Below are 18,530 nucleotides of genomic sequence, written 5' to 3'. Positions count from 1 at the left end.
TCTGTTGAAAAAAACCGCCCAGAGGAAAAGCTCATAGACTCCACGTCACCATGGAGAGCAAAACCGGAAAAAGCCGACATGTTTAATTTACTAATTTTATTTGGTAAAATTCTACATCTACCAATGGAAAAAAATGGATATCAATAAGTAACACAAGTACAACATTTTATTGTATTGTGATCAAACTTTTTTTTAATCCGTTATTGTTTTAATTTTGATATCAAACTTCTATACTGATTGTTCATTTTCATTTTAGTTTTTGGCCTAATTTTGTTTTTGTTCTTGTTTTTTAAAGCCAGTAGTAGAAGAAGTATTCAGATCCTTTACTGCAGTAAAAGTACCAGTATAACAGTGTAAAAATACTCTATTACAAGTAAAAGTTCTGCATGAAAATCCTACTACAGTAAAAGTACATAAGTATTATGAGCTTGATGTAGTTAAAGTATTGCAGTAAAAGTACATAAGTATTATGAGCTTGATGTAGTTAAAGTATTGCAGTAAAAGTAGTGGTTTGGTCCCTCTGACTGATATATTATTATATATGACATCATTAGATTATTAATAGTGAAGCATCAGTGTTAGAGCAGCATGTTACTGTTGTAGCTGCTGGAGGTGGAGCTAGTTTACACTACTTTATATACAGTTAGCTAGTTTAGTCCAGTGGTTCCCAACCTAGGGGTCGGGCCCCTCCAAAGGGTCAGCAGATAAATCTGAGGGGTGGTGAGATGATTAATGGGAGAGGAAAGAAGAAAAAACAAAGTTCTGATACACAAATCTGTTTTCAGTTTTTGGACTTTTTCTCTAATCTTTGATTTTTGCTGAGTAGAAAGTACATATATTTCTTTATACTTTTCCTTTAAAGTTATAATCCGTAACAAACCTCTTTCTTTCTGACACTGTTTATGGACTACATGAGAGGAACAAACTGCTGGATAATGTGAGAGCGATCTGTGTTGAGGAGCTCTGAATAAAGGTGAGAGTGAGACCTCTGTCTTTCTTCTGATCTCTGATGCTGCTGACAGAACAACAATCACTTCCTTGTTCTCCTTCAGGTTGAACTTGGATGAATCCTATTGGCTGCTGGCAAACATTTCACCTGTCAGATGAGTTTAATGTGCAGCGCCACCTGCTGGTTAACTGAGTGTAAAACAACCAGGAAGTTTTACACTTTACACAGTGTCTTAAACCAGTCATTTAAAAGAAGATGTGAAGCTCATATGAGGCTTCATCAGCCTGAGTTAGTCATATTTTTTAGCATCAAATTCTTAAAAGACGTAGATTTAAGCCTGTTTGGCTTCATGTATGAAATGAACAGTCAGAAATTCAAGTTAAAGGTGCTTAAAACTAAACTTTAAACTTCATCCTACCAACATATTTAACATACAAGTACAACAGACTGAGGTCCTCAAGAATAATAAACTACTGTAAGAAACAACCATCATAGCAAAATGTTAAGGTAGTTATGTAATTAATGTCATCTGAAAAAATTTATAGGGAATTTACAGTTAATTTGCAGATTGTGTAAAATATAAATTTCTCTTTATACAAATTGCAGCTTTTATCCAATCAAAATGATTGACAGAGTGCTCCTCCGACCCCTCCAATCACATTTCACTGTATTTGTCCAGATTATTGACACTTCAGGTGTTTTGTGTGATGACTACGATGAAAGTATGTCTCTTTTTTTTTTTTTAAACTGTCTTTGTTGGAAACATATATGTGTGTCTTTGTGACAAACTTCAATAAAATACATGTATTTTCCTGTTCTGGCTACTGAAACATAGAATCACAGGACTGTTATTGATCACAGAACAAACAGAAACGTGTCTGTTTGTCCTTTTAGTGGTTTCATGTTGTCGTTAATATTTCACCGTCTCATTGTTTCCTTGTTTAAATCCAATCTGTGAGCTTTATGCTTTATGTCGTGTAAATAAATTTGATGTGAAATAAAATTTTTAAAAAACTATTCTGGTTTTGTGTTACTTGATACTTCTTCACTTCATTTTGGAGACAAATTTTGTGTTTTTTACTCCTCAACATTTATCTGCCAGCTGTAGTTACTCTGTAGATTAAATGAATGATTATTGAACATGTTATATGACCATCTCTCTCTGTGTCTCTCGTTTCCTGTCTGCCTCTTCATGATCCCCCAAAAACCTTCTAAAAACATTATGAAAACAATGTATAAACCAGTAAATGATGCTGCATTAATCTACCAGCAGTATATAAAATACAATTACCCACCTTTAGCAGCTGCACATTAAAGTAATACTACTTTAATACTAGAGTGTAAAATAATATAAAACTTATACTTTTAATCCATTAACATAATATATGTTTGTGAAATAGTGCTTTTACTTTTGATACTTTAGGGACATTTTGCAACAAACATTTCTGTACTTTTCCTCGAAGTTCCTCCACTCAGAAACATGTTATTGTTCTTCTTCTTCCTTCAGCTGAATGTTGTTGTTGTTGTTGTTCTTCTTCTGTTTGTTTTCACATTCATCAAAGCGGAAAGTTTCTCTGAGCTCATTGAAAATCTGACTTTTTAGGGGGGCGGGGTCTACCAGCAGGATTTGTGACATCACAACTAGTTTGGAGCCAATCGTGTTCCAGTATTCAACTTTCACAAGTGTGATGTGGGAAGTTGAAGCCTCCAGAGCAAAAACACTGAGACTTTACAGTGAAGGAGGAAACATCTGGTGTTCAGCAGGAGAACTTTTCAAATGAAATATATTTACATATTCATGGATTCTGGATTTTTAATAAGGGAGAAGGAGCAGATGCCTGAATAATTATACTTGTTTTATGGAAAATATGTCTTAATACATGTCTGGAGGGGATCTTTAATATCTGTGTATTTCTGCACTGTGCTAATGATCTGACACATATTTTATCAAAGAGAGAAAAATAAAAAGATTAAGACAAAAGGACAAAATGTGTAAAAGTGACCAAAAGAGTTTTATTCAAACGTTGGATCTGTGGTCTTTGATCCGTAGATTCTTATTTAATGTAAATAAACAGAAACAAGTGACCAACGAGCCACTTTGACCATAAAAACCATTGAACAAATACACAAGTATTTACAGCGACGTCACATCCGAACATCAACAGCAGATCGAACTCTGACACGCTGACGCCAAACAGCAATTCTGACGTTAACAAACGAACGAACTTTGACCTCAGAGCTGAAAAACTGAACTGAGATCCTGAAGGTCACATCTGTCCCGCTTCCACTTGGACGGTTAAGACTTCATCTCACAGGTTCCTTCAAACTTCCTGACGAACAGCTGGAGCACAGCTGGTGTAGAAACGCTTCAATTATTTACAGTTAGATGGAGAATCGAAGGGCAAATGTTGTTTAGTTTATGTTTGATAAATGATAAGAGAAAGTAGAAAAAGCCTGAATGCAGAATACTGCAGGTAGGGCTGCAACTATTGATTATCTTCTCAATTAAACCAATAATCTTTTCTGTTCTTTTTAAGTAATAATGACAAATATTAGCTGGTTTCAGCTGCTCAAATGTGATGATGTAATGCTTTTTTTTACATTTTTGCTTTAAAAAAAAATGACTAAAACAATTAATCGGTTATCAAAATAGTTGCTGATTAATTTTCTGTTGATCAATTATTTGTTAATCTGACTGTAAGCTTCCTAAAAATGTAATAAAGCAAAGTTTCATCCTACAAGAAGCAGGCTGGATGTTCTGTTCAGTCTGGAACAGTTTGTCTGGTTTTTTGTAGATAAACAATAAATAATCTTTGGGCAGCTGCTGTTATTTTGTATCTTGTCATCATCTAATTATCTTTTTTTTGTCCTCATGTTGTTTGATAAAGACTTTGAAACTTTGCATCGTTACATTTTTAGGGAGTTTTCAGTCTGAACGCAGCAGAGTTTGATGTTCATGTTGTTCCTGCTTTGCTTTCAAAAAGAGTCAGAATGTGATTAAATATTCATCACTGAACCCAAATAAAATATATAAACAGATGAATAGATACCAGCTACTTTCTGGGGAAAGTTCCAGGAAGGTCAAAGGTCAGTGAGGGACTCGTAACATAAAGCGTAACAGCAGAGAAGCAGAACCAGTGAAAAGAAGGAAAAAAAACCTGCCGTATACAATCTGCATCTTCAAAAACCAAATAAATACTCGACTTAATAAATAACCAAACAGGAAGCCCATCTGCCCAAATCAAACATGGCTTCCAAACCCTTCGCTTTCATCAAAACGGATAAATAAAAACAGCTGACTGCAGCGTGACAAGAGAGAAAAACAAACAAACAAACAAACAAACAAACAAAAAAGAATAAATATTTTTGGTTAGAAGATCGTATCGCTGCTTCGTTAAATTATTTTCTTTTCCTTCAAATCAGATTTTTCTTTCAGTAAATGAAAACGAGTCACAATCATATTTATCACCACGCGCTGATGCAGCTGATGGTGCGTTTAAGGACGCTCCGAGATTTAAGAGTCAGCCGCTCAACAAAAAACAGATTAATGCAGGAAATCCAGCTTCAGATGTTTTATCTGCTGGAGACAATTTTTCTGTTTCTGTTCAGCGATTGACCTCGAAAACAAAAATGTAAAAAAAAAAATTAATAAGTTAAATGTTCACTGTGATGTGTTTTCTGTCTGCGAGAAGTTTAAAGTCTCTTCAGTGGAGCTGGTTTGTAGTTAATGAGCTAAAACGTGACAAAACACCACTGACTGCTACTTTAACATCCAGTGTAAGTCAACAAAACGACAACATCCGTCCGCATGTGTCCTCAAAGGTCCTCCACAGTTCTGTCTCAATGACGGTCCAGAGCCCTGCGTACGGAGGGTTGTGTTTATTAGGAAGGTCTGTCCAGAGCCCTGCGTACGGAGGGTTGTGTTTATTAGGAAGGTCTGTCCAGAGCCCTGCGTACGGAGGGTTGTGTTGGCTAGAGGGACTGGCTGGGCAGAGAGCTGTGGTCCTCCTGCAGGTCTCCTCCCTCCTCCTCCACCTCCCCTCTCTCCATCCAGGGGTGAGACAGGATCTCCTCCAGAGTCGGACGCTCCTCAGGACGGTAAGACAGACACCAGCGAATCAGAGACTGGCATTCTGGAGGGAAAAAAAACAGAGGGAGCGGAGACGTCAGGTTGTGGTTCAGGGTTTTTTTTTTAAGTTACTTAAATTGATGTTTGGAAATATAAATTGAAGCTATGTGACGTTAAAAAAACGGTGTTCACCTTTAGAGACTCGTCTGGTGAAAATGGGCGTGGCCCCGATGATCTCCTGGTCGCGCTCGAACGGGATGTCGCCGCACACCATGTCGAAGAGCAAGACGCCCAGAGACCAGACGGTGAGAGAGACGGCCTTATAAGACTGAGACTGGATCCACTCCGGAGGACTGTAGACCCGAGTACCTGAAGACAGAAGAGACAGAGAGTCAGCAGTCTGTCAGAACATACAACACACGTGTACTATATGTAATACTTAAAAATGTGATGTAACTTCTCTCTCTGTACCTTCGAACTCGCTGTACGGCGACTCTTTGAGAGGAGCTCCCGATCCGAAGTCGATGATCTTGACCTCGAGCGTCCTCGTGTCGACCACGATGTTCTCGTCTTTGATGTCTCTGTGCACGACACCGTGAGCGTGCACGAACAGCAGCGCCTCCACGATCTGACGGAAAAACCTGCAGAGGCAGAACAGACGCAGAGACGTCAGACTCCACAGAACGGAAGAGAGAACAAAGCTCGGAGCGAACGCAGCGGCGGGCGGGAACGGAGTCCAACCTGAGCGCGAGCTGTTCGGGAAGCGCTCCTCTCTCGGTGATGAAGTCGAACAGATCCTGGCACTGCGGCGGGCGCTCCAGCACCAACAGGAAGCCCCGCCCCTCCACCTCGAACCAGTCCAGCATGCGGACGACCCCGCTGTGACTCCCGACCTCAGACAGCCGCTGCAGCAGGGCGATCTCCATGGGAACGGGACTGACCTCGCCGGGCTGAGGAGGGAATCAGAGAAGAAGAATGAACACCATCGTCCAACCATGAATCATTTCCTATTAACTGATTAATCAATTAGTCTATAAAATAGAAGAATTATTATTGACACCTTCAAATGTCTTGTTTCATCTGACCAACAATCCAAAAAACAAAGACTGAAGTGATGATTTATTAATGAAGGTTAATTTTCTGTCCGTTGACTAATTGCTTCAGCTCAAATTAAGATTAATGTCTAAAAAACTAAAAAGTCCACAAACTGACAGTGAATAATAAAGTTAAGTTCACTGTGACGTCTGGTGTTTACAGGTAAGAAGAAATTGTGGTTATGAGTCATGTTGGTATTTTTTTGTTTTGGAAGAATCTCCAGATTTACATGTTGTGTTTTTTTTAAAACTCAAACAGAAACTCCACTGTGGTTCCTGTTGGGAGTTTTTGGTCCCTGAATCATCGTCTGCAGGTGAGTTCAGGTGTTTCTTTGGTGGTCGGGGGGGATCCCAGTTTTACCGCAGTGATGAATAAGTGATCGTTTTTGCCACTGAGGGGGGAAATCCTGACAAGCATCATTTACTGAGCTGTGACATCACAGGTTTCTGTGGGAACCGGAGGGCAGTCCCCGCCCACAGCTGTAGTCCACCTGTCAGTCCAGCAGAGGGCGGCGCTCAACCCACACACCAGTCACAGGAAGACAAACATCAACTTGGACTGAATTTTTGTAATGAATTCATCATTTTTTTAGTCATATTTCCAGATAAAACTCCAAATATTGTCAGTGTCAGCTTCTCCTGTGACTCAGAGTTTCTATTTTTCTTCCTGTTTTATATCATAATAAACTAAATATCTTTGAGTTTTAGACTGTTTCAGACAAAACAAAACATTTGAAGATGTCACTTGGGACTCTGGGAACACGTGAAGGAAATTCCCCACATTTGTCAGACATTTTATAGACTGAGGTGATTAAAAAATAATGAAAATAATTGTTCTGTCACTCACCAGTCTGGCCCACTGCTGGACTCTGTCACTGGAAATCTGCTTAATGGCAACCTGGATGGACAAAAAAAAGGGTGAATTTGCTGTCACAGTATATGTGTCAGTCAAAGCAGAACTAAGGGTGAGAATAAAGCTGAAACTTGTGTGTTTGCGGTCTGACCTGCAGTCCATCAGAGAGCCGCTGGCCTGAAAACACTGAGCCGAAGCCGCCGCTGCCGAGCAGAGAACCACAGTGATACTGACTGCAGAACGGTTCCTTCACTGAAAGAGACAACACACAATAAATCAATTTGTGACATTTAACTGTAGAAACCAACAGATCTCGCTGCCCTCAAACACACCATGATGATGTCCTAACCTCTGTTTGACTTTATTCCCTTTTCTGCTGTTAATCTATTGTCTCATGTCCTCTATCTGTGCTTCTGTGCTTAAAAATAAAAAAGCTATGACATCTGCAGCCATCTCAAAGACCATGAAATGGTGTTAAAAGCACTGTAAAAAGCTAGTAAGTGGATCTTGAGTTAAGAATATAATCCACCGCTCAACTTGCAGGGTGAGGCAGGAGAAACAGAAGACTTGAAAAGGAGAAGGAAACGTTGAAGAAAGAAAAGTGTTGTATAATAATTGTTGAGGAACTTTCATATTTCATGTCACATTTCCACAGGTCACTGGGTTGGGTTTAAAACTAAGCAGAGTCCTCAATAAAACATTTAAATTAATTGTTAACAATTTTAATTATCGATTAATCGTCTAAATTCCAGTGTCAAGCAAACATTCCCCAAATTCCCTGCTTCTGCTGTCCAGTGTATTTTCTGCTTTTCACTGTTTTCTATCACTATATAAACTTTTTAATGCACAAATTGAAGGAACTGATTACATTTGTTGTGATCGTACCTTATGATTACATGCGACAATTAAACCCGATTGATCGATTGATAAAGAAACTTGTATCTGCTCGGTCTGTTTGTTTTTGTTGTGGTCAGTTAGCAAACAGCTAAGCTAACGTTAACCGTTGCCGTCTTATCAAACTAACGACATTAGATATAAAACGGAGGTCAAACTACCATAAAAAACGCTTCAGCTAAAAAAGGCAACATTGACCTACATTTAAGGCTTTAATTTGCAACAAAAAACCCTTTTTATTAGGTTGACAACGATAATTTAAGTTTACATCGTGGTTAGTATCGGCTTAAAGTGTTTGAAAAGTCTCCTTTAAAAAGGACGTTAACCGTCGTTAAAACTAAATTCCAGTAACCATAGAAACGGTTCTTTACTATAAAGCTGCCGAACAAAGACGTTTTTTTAAATTTATTCAGTGTAGTCTGGTTGTAGTCGAGCTAAAAGACGGTTTGCAAAACAAAAACATCCGCGGAGTTTCACTGAGAGACAGTTAATGGACCTTTTCATCAGCCTGGAGGGTGAAACTGAGACTTAACATGAAAACACAACAGTTATTCATGAGCTCTTCTGTTGTTCTTACCGTTTTTCCCTCTGACTTCCTCCTCCAGATGAAACTCCACAGTCCTCTTGTCCAACATGTTTTTCTTGAAGCGGTCAGTTTAGTTGCAGCTGATAAAATCCATCCTGTTTGGTTAAGAATTCCTCTGTGTCGGTTTTAAACTTTTTTTCTCCGTCTTAAACCGACTGACGATGCCTTCTTTTTCCCGGATTACACTTTATAAATCCAATTTCAACAAAGGAAAATTACTTTAAAAGTTACTTTCTGTGTTTAAAACGGCTCAAAAAGTTGTAAATAGTGACTGACGTCGACTGGTAAGATCCCTATAGCTCCCGCTGACCGCCTTCTGTCCTACGTTACTGTTTTGGTCTTGTATTTATTATGCTCGTCTCTGGCTACGCCCATCTTATCTCACTGTCCAATCACCGCCGAGACGTGTGCGCAATGTTTTGAACCGTCCGGCCAATCAGATTAAAGCTTTTGTAATGAATATTCATATCCCGCGAAAGGAATTCAGAACGCACAGCGCGCGCTACACTGATGACGGGAAAGAGGAAGACGATTTCCCCCCAACACACACACACACACAGACCCACACAGACAGACACACACACACACACATATATAGAGGTTGAACAGAGCGACCAACGGTTCCTCTACATACCGCGCGCGTTTTCTCACCCACGCGCACGCGCACTGGCTTTTTTCAGTATGACTAAACTTGTTCTACTTATTCAAGTTTACCGGTAAGGATGTAAAACTAGAAAGCCACAGCCTGCAGTTCAGCTCTCTAATAAATGAAGGTCAGTTTCCTCTTACTGGAAACTTCCTCATATATATTTTTAATTTTTTCTGTTTCTTTTTTTATTGTATGCAAAACTTCAAGCATGTGTTTTAGTCCAAATTAACTGAGCATGACTGCCAGATACTGATAAAAAAACTCATATATGATAAATAAAATATAGTAAAATCTATAAAACTAATAGAAATGTAATAGAAAAACAAAAGTAAATGAGTACAAAATAAAACAGTGTCTCAGAAAAATAAAAAATAAATTAAGGAATGAAGTAGTCTTGATGATTTTTTTTCATAACTACAAAGTAGCAAATACATATTTAAATGCTTTGGATAGAGAGAGGGGATTTATAAAATCTACACACCAAAAATCAGCAGTTTGTGTCAATATTAACTTTACCCAGCAACAGAAATCTGTTTACACACAACAAACTTTACCTAAAAACTGTCACAAATGTTTTGTTTCTTGCACAAAACAATGTGCATATGACATTTAAAAGATACACAAGTTATTAACAATCAATAACAAACCGTGACGTGTAAATTTAAAAAAAAAAGAGTAGATTATAGCAAGCTTTAGTCTGGGTAAAATAATCCAACAGTAAAATAAAAAATAACACTAAAACTGGGTAAAAACAACATTAACCCAGTATTGTGTTGGTGCTATATTGACCCAAACTGGTTTAAATTATAACACAGTGATTTTTAGTGTACATCTGTGTAGCTGGTATAATATTTAGCTTGTAAAATCATATTTTTTATAAGATATTTGACCCCTTTGCTCTGCACAAACACTCCGAAAGCGACGTCTCTTTATAGGAAAGCTGAAATTTTTGTTTTTCAAGCGCGGCGACGAGTGCAAATTGTTCCATAAAGCTATAAAAAAAAAAAAGTGTTCTAATGATTCGATGACAGCTTTACAGAATGTGCAAATATTATATTCAATGTTCTGGTGAATGAATTCATTACATGTGTGAATCTTTCTGTCAAAGTGAGACAGGATGACTCCAGATACCTCAGCATTCCTACAAATGAAGGAAGTTCATTTTGTGCTTGCGTTTAGTTCTTGAGAATTCGTAGTGATGAATATGCATTTTGTCATAATAATGAAACCGAAAACTCCCCTCTTTACATTTGTTGTGACATCAAAGCCTTTCTTTGATAAAGAAAAAAGAAAACAAAACACTCACCTAAGCTGTAATCTCTAACTATGACTAATCTGCTGATTATTTTCTCTATGAATCAATGAGTCAATAAAATGCCAGAAGACTGTGATAAAAAGTCCATTAAGAGTATTTCAGAGAACAACATGACATCATCAAGTTTCTTGTTTATAAGAGGTATCATCAACAACATGTACTTTAAACAGGAAAAGTACAATTAGTCATAAATCTTTAGTAATTACGTTTGTTTATGTTTTGTATGTACAATAATCATCTAGTCATCTAAAATATTCATCTGTAAAGTAACTCCAGCTGCCAAGTAAGTGTAACGGAATAAAAGTGCGATATTTCTTTCTGGAAATACTCAAGTAAAGTATAAATACCTCAAAATTGTAGTTAAGTACAGTGTAATTAAAGTACATTTTGTAATAATATCACTGAAAACCTTTTTGTACACCTGTGATGTCATCAAAGCACATCTGTGACACATCACAACATCAGCTGTTGCTTTGACTGTAATTCCTCCTCCGTCCCAAAAAGATATGACTCATTTGATTATATTGTATAAATTTCACATACATACATCAAAATATTCCAAATCTACCCCAAATATTTGTTAGAATGAATAATCTCATAGATACTTTGAAGCCAATTACCAGAAAAAGTCTGTATGTTTGGAGCACATTACGTCTCTGTAGGAGCATCTTATTTATTAATTATTATAAATTATTTTATCTTTTTGTTTTAAAAAAACCATATACATCATATTTTAAAGGTATAATTTTCAATTGTAGTTTGTTAATAAAGTTAAAAAACCAAAAATTCCAGATTTTCTATCTTGTTTAATGCTTTTCTTTCTCATCCAAAAACAAACAATTGGAGGTAATTTACACTGTATAAACATAAAGATGCTTTTTTTTGCAACCCCTTTTTTCATTTTGAAAATATAAAAAAAATCTTACTATATACTGTATATTAAATATTAGGAACAATGAAGCCCCTCTAGATAGATCGATGGGATGAAGGGTAAAAGCCTTGTTGTTAAAAACACATTTTAAATACATTTCTGACCCTTTTTAACAGTCTACATCCTCATGTCTCTAAACAGTTTTCAGATAAAACCACCTTTACAACAATTAAAACAGAAAAAAATCTCTTTTTTTGGTTAAATTAGCCGACACCCGGTGATGTGTGCAACTTGTACTGAAGGGCTGTAAAATTAATATCTGTATATTGTATCTTCATTTTAAGGAGTAAATGGGAATCAGTGCTTCATACTTTCTGGTTCTTCTATATTAAAACGTTTGTCGTTTAGAGAGGGAAAAGAGAAAGAAGAAGAAGAGAGGATATAGGGGCGAAGAGGAAGGATAAGGGAGATGAAAAGCAAAGAACGGAGTTTAGTGAATGAAGAAGTAAAAACAAAATAAGGATGTAGATGAAAGGAAGTGAGAAGAGGAAGACGGGAAAGAGAAGGGGAAGGATTCAGGCATTAGAGGACGTGTTTGCAACTTTTTTAAGTGTCTTAACACAAGTCAGGAGGCCAAATGAACACTGAAACATGTTTTTCTTGCTGTAATCATCCCTCTTGTTCATACTGACCATTAGAAGATCCCTTCATAATGCACTTATCATTAAAAGCACATTTGAAAGGGGTCTTTTAACAGCAAGTATGAACAGGAGGAATGATTACAGCGAGGAAAAACCTCTTTCACTGCTCATATGGACACCTGACTGCTGGTTTAAGACACACTTGAACAATTATAAATCCGTCCTTTTAGAGAGGATAGAGGATGAAGAGTGAAGAGGGAAATCAGGACAGAAAAGAGGTTCAGTATGTTTGTGTGCATAAAAGTAAAAAAAAAAAAAAAAATCTCCCAAACATTTTTTTCAGAAACATTTTCCTCTTTTTATTCCAAGAAAAAAAGGTATTTTCATCCCAAACAAGAAAATAAAATAAAACAAACTTATATTATTAATAATAACAACAATAATCAATCATTAAGAGGATAAGTATGACAATTCTCTATTTTTTTTCTCTCCTTTTTTTTATTTGTCGCTTTTTCTCTATGATATTGGTCGTGGTCAATTAAACATGCAGCTAAATAAGTCCGATGATGATGTCGATGATGGAGGTGACGGTGGGGAGGAAGAGGAAGAAGAGGAGCAGAAAAAGGAGGAGAAAGATGGAGGCGGTGTTACAGACGGTGAAGTCACTGCTGGATATTGAAGAGGCGTTTTATTTCCCAGCTAATGATGGAAAGTAAAAGTATGTCCGTAGACACAAAATGGCTGCCAGTGGGAGCTGGGAAGATGATGGAGGGAAAAGATGTTGCTATCAGCAGCTAAGCTAACTGTAATGGAGCTTGTTAGCGGTGTTAGAAACCTGGAAACCACAGGAACTAGCTTTAAAAAAAATAATAAGACTTCAGGTGATAGCTTGCTCGCTAAAGAGCATGCTAACGTAGCCTACAGGACACTGATACAGATGGGTCGTCTTTTTCATTTCTGATTAGCGTTCCTCACACATAATGGCTGCCGGTGGGAGCTACAAGATGAGTAAGAATTAGGGGTGATTTGCAGCTAAGCTAACGGAAATGTGGCTTGTTAGCAAGTAATGTTAACAGGAACTAGCTTTGAACTTCAGGTGATAGCTTACTCTCTAAAAAGAACGCTAACGTAGCCTACAGGATGCTGATTTAGACTGCATTCCTCATACAAAGTGGCTGCCAATGAGTAGAGGGGGGGAAACATTTTTGCTAACGGCAATCCAGCTTGTTAGCCCGTTAGCTAACTAGCTTTAAAACATAGTAAGACTTCGGGTGATAGCTTGCTAACTTGGCTTTCTCCAACCTGTCTTTCTGGGTCCGATTAGCATTCCTCATTGAAAACAATGGCCCTAATAGCCACTGTGCTAGCCTGCCAAATGTTTAAAACCAAATAAGACTTCAGGTGATGGCAGTGATCAGAGCGAGCTAATGCTATCTCAGGCTATGTGATAATAAATAAACAACGTTTAGGCTGATGGTCACTCCAATTTTGGTTCCTCATCAAAAGAAATTGTTCTGATAGCCACAGAGCTAACAAAAGAAATGTCTAAATCTAGTCACTCTCAAGTTAAATAAGTGATTTTCATAACAGTATGTTGTCTTATATATATTCAACTTATGCTTTATTCCCTCATGAATTCCAAGTAAATGTCATTTATTGGAATGCTAATTTTTGTTAGCTTAAAAAGCAAAACGAATTGTTACTTGAAGTCCACGGTTAAATATTTCAAACGTGTTGAGGTTGAAGCCTTGAAAACGTACGCTCTGACCTGCTGTTACTGTTTTAAGTTCCCTTTGTTTTCTTATTTTAACACTTGTCATCACTAGTGTGAGCTAGCCAAAGTAAGTCACTGATAGTAGATTAGCAGCTAGTTAGCAAATATTGTTCCTAACTATTAATTAAAGCATTGACTTTATGTTTGTTTTGTTACCTAGCTAGGCTGTTTGTCTACCACAGTGGTTGAAGAGTTTGGTTTAAAAGTGACTCTGACCTTTAACTGTTTACAATTGTTTTTGTTATGTTTGCTAGCTAGCTAACGAGTTAAGGAAAGCCTGTTTTTGGTAGGTAAGAAGCAATATTTCATAACCTCAGACTTCACTAGAATTGTGTGCTGCACCTAACAACTAACACAGTTGTAGTAGTGTGTAGTAGTTTTAATTCAACCCTGTTTAATAAGTTTCTGCCAGCAAGCTAACTGGGTAATGCTAAGTGTTTCTTGGTAGTGGTTATCTCGTCCCAACTGCTGTCCCCTACCAACTCAAGACCTTCTGTCACACTTAACAATAAGGCGTGGTTTTTACTGCACATGTGCAAATCCACAATGAAGCGCAAAATTATAGAAAACTAACTCATGCTGAAGAAGCTAACTAGTAAGCTTAGCTTGCTATTGTACAAATCATATTTTTCTGAAAGTGCTGAAAAGAAAACACAAACCCATCCAAAGGTAAGCTATCATGTTAACAACTTTTTAGATGTTAAAAAAAACAAAACAAAACAAGAATTCAGTCTCCAATTTAAGTCATGACAAACCATTTAAAATCAAAGACGGTGCAGGATTTCTTCGTCGCTCACCGACTGGCGTGCTGCTCAGTGCTGCCACTGGTGGCCAGAAGCTTCATTACAGCAGCACTACTGAATAAAATGGCAGTTTCCTTTATATATCTTGTGGCGTTTACTTCTACAGCACCGTCTTTGATGGTTTGTCTTGAGCTTGTTTGGTCAGTTGTTTTTTTTTTTTTTTTACTTTACACGTACCTGAGGCCATTTTTACACCTTAAAAGTTGTTAAGAAGATTTCCTCCCATTCTGCAAATTTGTATTTTCCACATTCTTCTCTAACGAGCTCAGTGACAGAAATGTTCAGGTTTTTGGAGATGGCAGGACTGTATTATGTAGGTTTCAGGTCTTGGATTGTTGTCAAGATAAAGCACTGAGGTTATGTTGGTTAATAACTGTTAACTAAGGCTCAAATTATAGTATACAGGTCTACAGAGCTGCGAGCGTCCATATAACAGACTATAGCAACAATTTTGATAACTGATTAATCATTTAAATAATATTTTAAGTAAAAAAAGTGTGCATGTCTACATCCGGCCCTGAACTCCTCACGTAAACTTGTTTGTCCCACCAGAAAACAATTTGCATATCACAACAATAGTTTTCAACAGTTTTCTATTTCTCCATGTGTTCATCACTTCCTGTCAGCACATAGGTATTGTTGTTTTGCACACGTGCAGCAGATGTCCTGTGTCATTAACTGTGACTTGAGGTCTCAGTCGTCTCAGTGTTGCGTGGTGAAAGCTGCCAAATATGATGTTTAAATGTATCACAACTGATCCCAAATCAGCATTAAGACCGAGCTCCATCTGAGTGGTAACCAGGAAATGAAAAAAGGTATTGGTGGTGGTGGGAGGGGAGGGGGGGGTTCCTGATAATGCTGGATCACTGTTGGCTGGAGGGGGGTGTGGAGGGGGGGGGGTGTTATGGGTAGAAAGAGGAAATGACAAGTGAGGAAAGAAGGGAAGGAAGAGGAGACGACAGAATGGAGAGACGGATGAGTGGTTGAGTTGAAACGTGACGGTCTGGAGAAAAGAAACAAGTGTGCATCTCTTTGTTTTGTGTTTATTTTTTTCCCTGGTCGATCTCCTTCTGCAGGTCAGAGGTGAGGGGGGGGTTCAAGAGGGGTGGAGGGAGGGGGGGGAGAGGTGGGAAGAAGAGGGGAGGGGGGGGTCAAAGGTCATCGTTGTGCGTGTGTATGTGTGTGTGTGTGTGTGTGTGTGTTTGTGAGTGTCGGCCGGCTATCAGCTGCTGTCAGGTGACGGCTCCCGCTCTCGATGCATGGCGGTGCTCTGGTGTTTCATGCTGTCCAGGTACTCCTGCTGAGAGACGGCCAGTACCGACGCCAAAATCTCATCGTCCTCCCAGTCTGTCAGACCTGACACACACACAGATTTATGAAGGTTTATTTGATATGATATTATAGGGAAGTGTCGGTCATACTGAAACTAAAACTGCATATCATACATGTGTGTCATGGGTGTGTTCAGATTAAACTGAGTCATAAATCACCACTCAAACCTTTGACACACTTTCTAATTGAAGTGAATGGGAAAGTGTCCAAACTTCTGACTGGAACTGTATGACTCAAAGGAGTCCGAGTTTTGACACAAAGTCTTTGAAACGTCTTCTTCTACTCGGGTTTTTTATGTGCAAATTGAAAAAAACAGGTTGCTGTAAACACACTTAATTGGGGAACGCTTCAAAAAGACGTCAGCTACACATCAACACACACACAACTATCGATCCTATATGGAGTGAAAAAAAATAAGAAATGTTACTGAAAACATTTTAGGTTTCAAAAGAGGGATTTTTGCAAACCCCGCCCTGCAGCTGCAAAGAGATCAACATCTGTAGGTGTATTATGAAGGGAAAGTCTAACGGTCGGAATGATTACAGCGAGAAAAAAAACAGGTTTCAATGTTCTTTTTGGACTCCTGACTGTTGTTTTAAAGACACACTTGAAACGTTGTGAACCCGTCCTTTAATAAGTGCAGGCGGAGGTTGAAGCATCTCGCCATGTTTTCAGTGGACTTCAACTCGCTGCCTCACATTTCTCCAAAGTCCTGCGAACTTCACACACAGCTTCTCAGCGCAGTTTGTTCATTATTTAAATAATATAAAGATTTAAGGATAACTGGACTCGTATGACTTGTGTGATTTTCTAGCAAAGCAAATCTATAAAGCCCATTTTGTATTAGTTTGTTTTGAGATTTAAGGACTATTTAAGTTTTTATTTTATTTTAAAGACATAAATGAGGATTTTTTTTCATTAATTTTCCTGCATTTACTGTTTAGTTTGCAGCTGCAGCACCAAAACACATGTTCTGTCCTACTGGTCGTCACCTTGTCGTCATTTCAACATAAAAATAAACTTTTAATAGATATAGATATAGATAAATAAAAAAATAATCAGCTTGATTTAGCTGTAACCCCTCTTACAGTTTTGATTTGGACATTTTTGTAGGACTCTGGGTGTTAATCAAGGGTTCAGCTGCATTTAATTAGTAGAATTTTTTACTTTTTAGTTAAATCATTTCAAATTAAAAGTTTATACCTCAAAAATTTACCAAAAAACCCCCCAAAAAACATATAAAGAAGCAGCTAAAGATATTGTTCTTTAAGACATGCCTGCAAAAATCAATACATAAAATAGTTGATATTATTCATTTATTTATTTTTTTGCAATTTGCATGTTTAAATGAACTGACTTTCTTATTGTTGTTTTATTTTGAAATTGTTCGATTGAGTTATTTTCTTGTCATGTCATTTTATTGTTGGATGTAATGATAATGTAACTATATTGTTATGTATTCTACCAACTAATGAGGATCCACATAAACAAATCAAGCAGGAAAAACCCTGCAGGAGCGATGAGGAGAAACTGTGTTCAGCGATGAAGGAGTTCTGGGTAACAACTCACGACTGTGTCCCAAGAAAACACAACAGTAGAATGACTAACGAACAGAAACATCTTGGTTAGAGTTCAAAAGCGTCCTGTCCTTTGATAAAATTACTAATTGTTAACAGTTGTGCTGTAAACATCTGATAAAGGTCTCAGTTGTTAGATAGAGACAACAATGAAACTGTTTTCGCAGAGTGACACTGCTTCACCTCGGATAACCCACAAACACACACACACACACGCAGACACACAATCACACAATCACACACAAACACACACACACACATGCAGACACACAATCACACACAAACACACACACACACACACGCAGACACACAATCACACACAAACACACACACACACACACGCCCTACTCCGCTGCTTCCTGTTGACTCAGGCTGAGTTTTGACTGTAAACAACAGAGACTGACTGACAGCAACACAACTGACTGCTGCAGGGAGAGTACATTAAGATGAGTTACTCTTGTTACTGGTAGCAGGTACTCAGTTACTGCTGAGTCATATCAGACAAAATGAATATCATGATTAATTGTTATATTTAACTCAGTAACGATTAATCTACTGGTATCTTATTAAACACATCTGTGCACAACATTCTGTCTTTAAGGTGGAGCTCTTTTATTTATTTGTGCTGAAAAATAAACAGAAAATCATGGATTATAGATTATTTATTTACCATAGTCCCTATTTTAGGTATTTGTTTGCTAAAACAGGAACTTCAAAGTAAAATATGACTGATATGTTTAACATCTCCTGTGACTATCAAAATAAGTTATATTATATATATATAAATAACTTCTATTCCGTGTAGAGTTATGTTATTTTGAAGGGGACATATTCAGCTTTTAGTGATTTTCTATCATTTATGTCCTGTTCTGATGTCGGATGTTAAACATGGTCAAAGTTTTAAACCTTGAGGTGAATGTATGTAAAAATACTGCCTGTAAGACGAAGCCCAGGGCTCAGCTGCCCTGATGCTTCATTCGCGTTTTACTGACATCATTATTGACGTCATCTCGTCACACTTTCATTAACGCACATCCGCTTTGTTGCTGCGATGGTTGCTGCGGTGGTTGCTAAGGTGGTTGCTGCGGTGGTTGCTAAGGCTATTGCTGCGCTGATTGCTGCG

The 18,530-nt window shown here is 37.7% G+C and overlaps 2 protein-coding genes across 4 annotated transcripts in view; both read right to left on the bottom strand.

Annotated features, from left to right (window-relative positions):
• Positions 1-4,758: 4,758 nt before the first annotated feature.
• On the bottom strand, positions 4,759-8,884 carry pim2 (Pim-2 proto-oncogene, serine/threonine kinase). 2 transcript variants are annotated; one of them, XM_044350566.1, is made up of 8 exons: positions 8,437-8,884; positions 7,117-7,217; positions 6,960-7,010; positions 5,760-5,968; positions 5,490-5,659; positions 5,211-5,387; positions 4,899-5,082; positions 4,759-4,853 (listed from the first exon to the last, which is right to left on the bottom strand). In XM_044350566.1, exons 1-7 carry the CDS (start codon positions 8,492-8,494, stop codon positions 4,922-4,924), a joined length of 927 nt encoding a protein of 308 aa, XP_044206501.1. In that variant the 5' UTR covers positions 8,495-8,884; the 3' UTR covers positions 4,759-4,853; positions 4,899-4,921. The 2 variants fall into 2 exon arrangements, with proteins under 2 accessions (XP_044206501.1, XP_044206500.1); XM_044350565.1 differs by having other exon boundaries at positions 4,759-5,082; positions 8,437-8,882.
• Positions 8,885-12,430: 3,546 nt separating this feature from the next.
• otud5a (OTU deubiquitinase 5a) overlaps positions 12,431-18,530 on the bottom strand; it is a 37,721-nt gene continuing 31,621 nt past the window's right edge. For both annotated transcript variants that reach the window (XM_044350497.1, XM_044350498.1), the window contains exon 9: positions 12,431-15,854. In XM_044350497.1, coding sequence (XP_044206432.1) covers positions 15,721-15,854 — 134 coding nt within the window. In that variant the 3' untranslated portion in view covers positions 12,431-15,720. The remainder of the gene's footprint in view (positions 15,855-18,530) is intronic.

Source organism: Thunnus albacares, chromosome 5, assembly GCF_914725855.1.
Source record: "Thunnus albacares chromosome 5, fThuAlb1.1, whole genome shotgun sequence".
Lineage (NCBI taxonomy): Eukaryota > Metazoa > Chordata > Actinopteri > Scombriformes > Scombridae > Thunnus > Thunnus albacares.
Note: the sequence above shows the minus strand (reverse complement) of the source record. Positions and strands in the feature narration are given on the sequence as shown.

Bases quoted from the DNA above. Each gene is read 5' to 3' on its own strand.
- pim2 (XM_044350566.1), bottom strand. From the start codon at position 8,494: ATGTTGGACAAGAGGACTGTGGAGTTTCATCTGGAGGAGGAAGTCAGA. The intron at 7,011-7,116 runs GTCAGACCGCAA...TTGTCCATCCAG, and splicing joins GGCTCTCTGATGGACTGCAG to GTTGCCATTAAGCAGATTTC. The intron at 5,660-5,759 runs GTTGGACTCCGT...CTGCCTCTGCAG, and splicing joins CCCGAACAGCTCGCGCTCAG to GTTTTTCCGTCAGATCGTGG.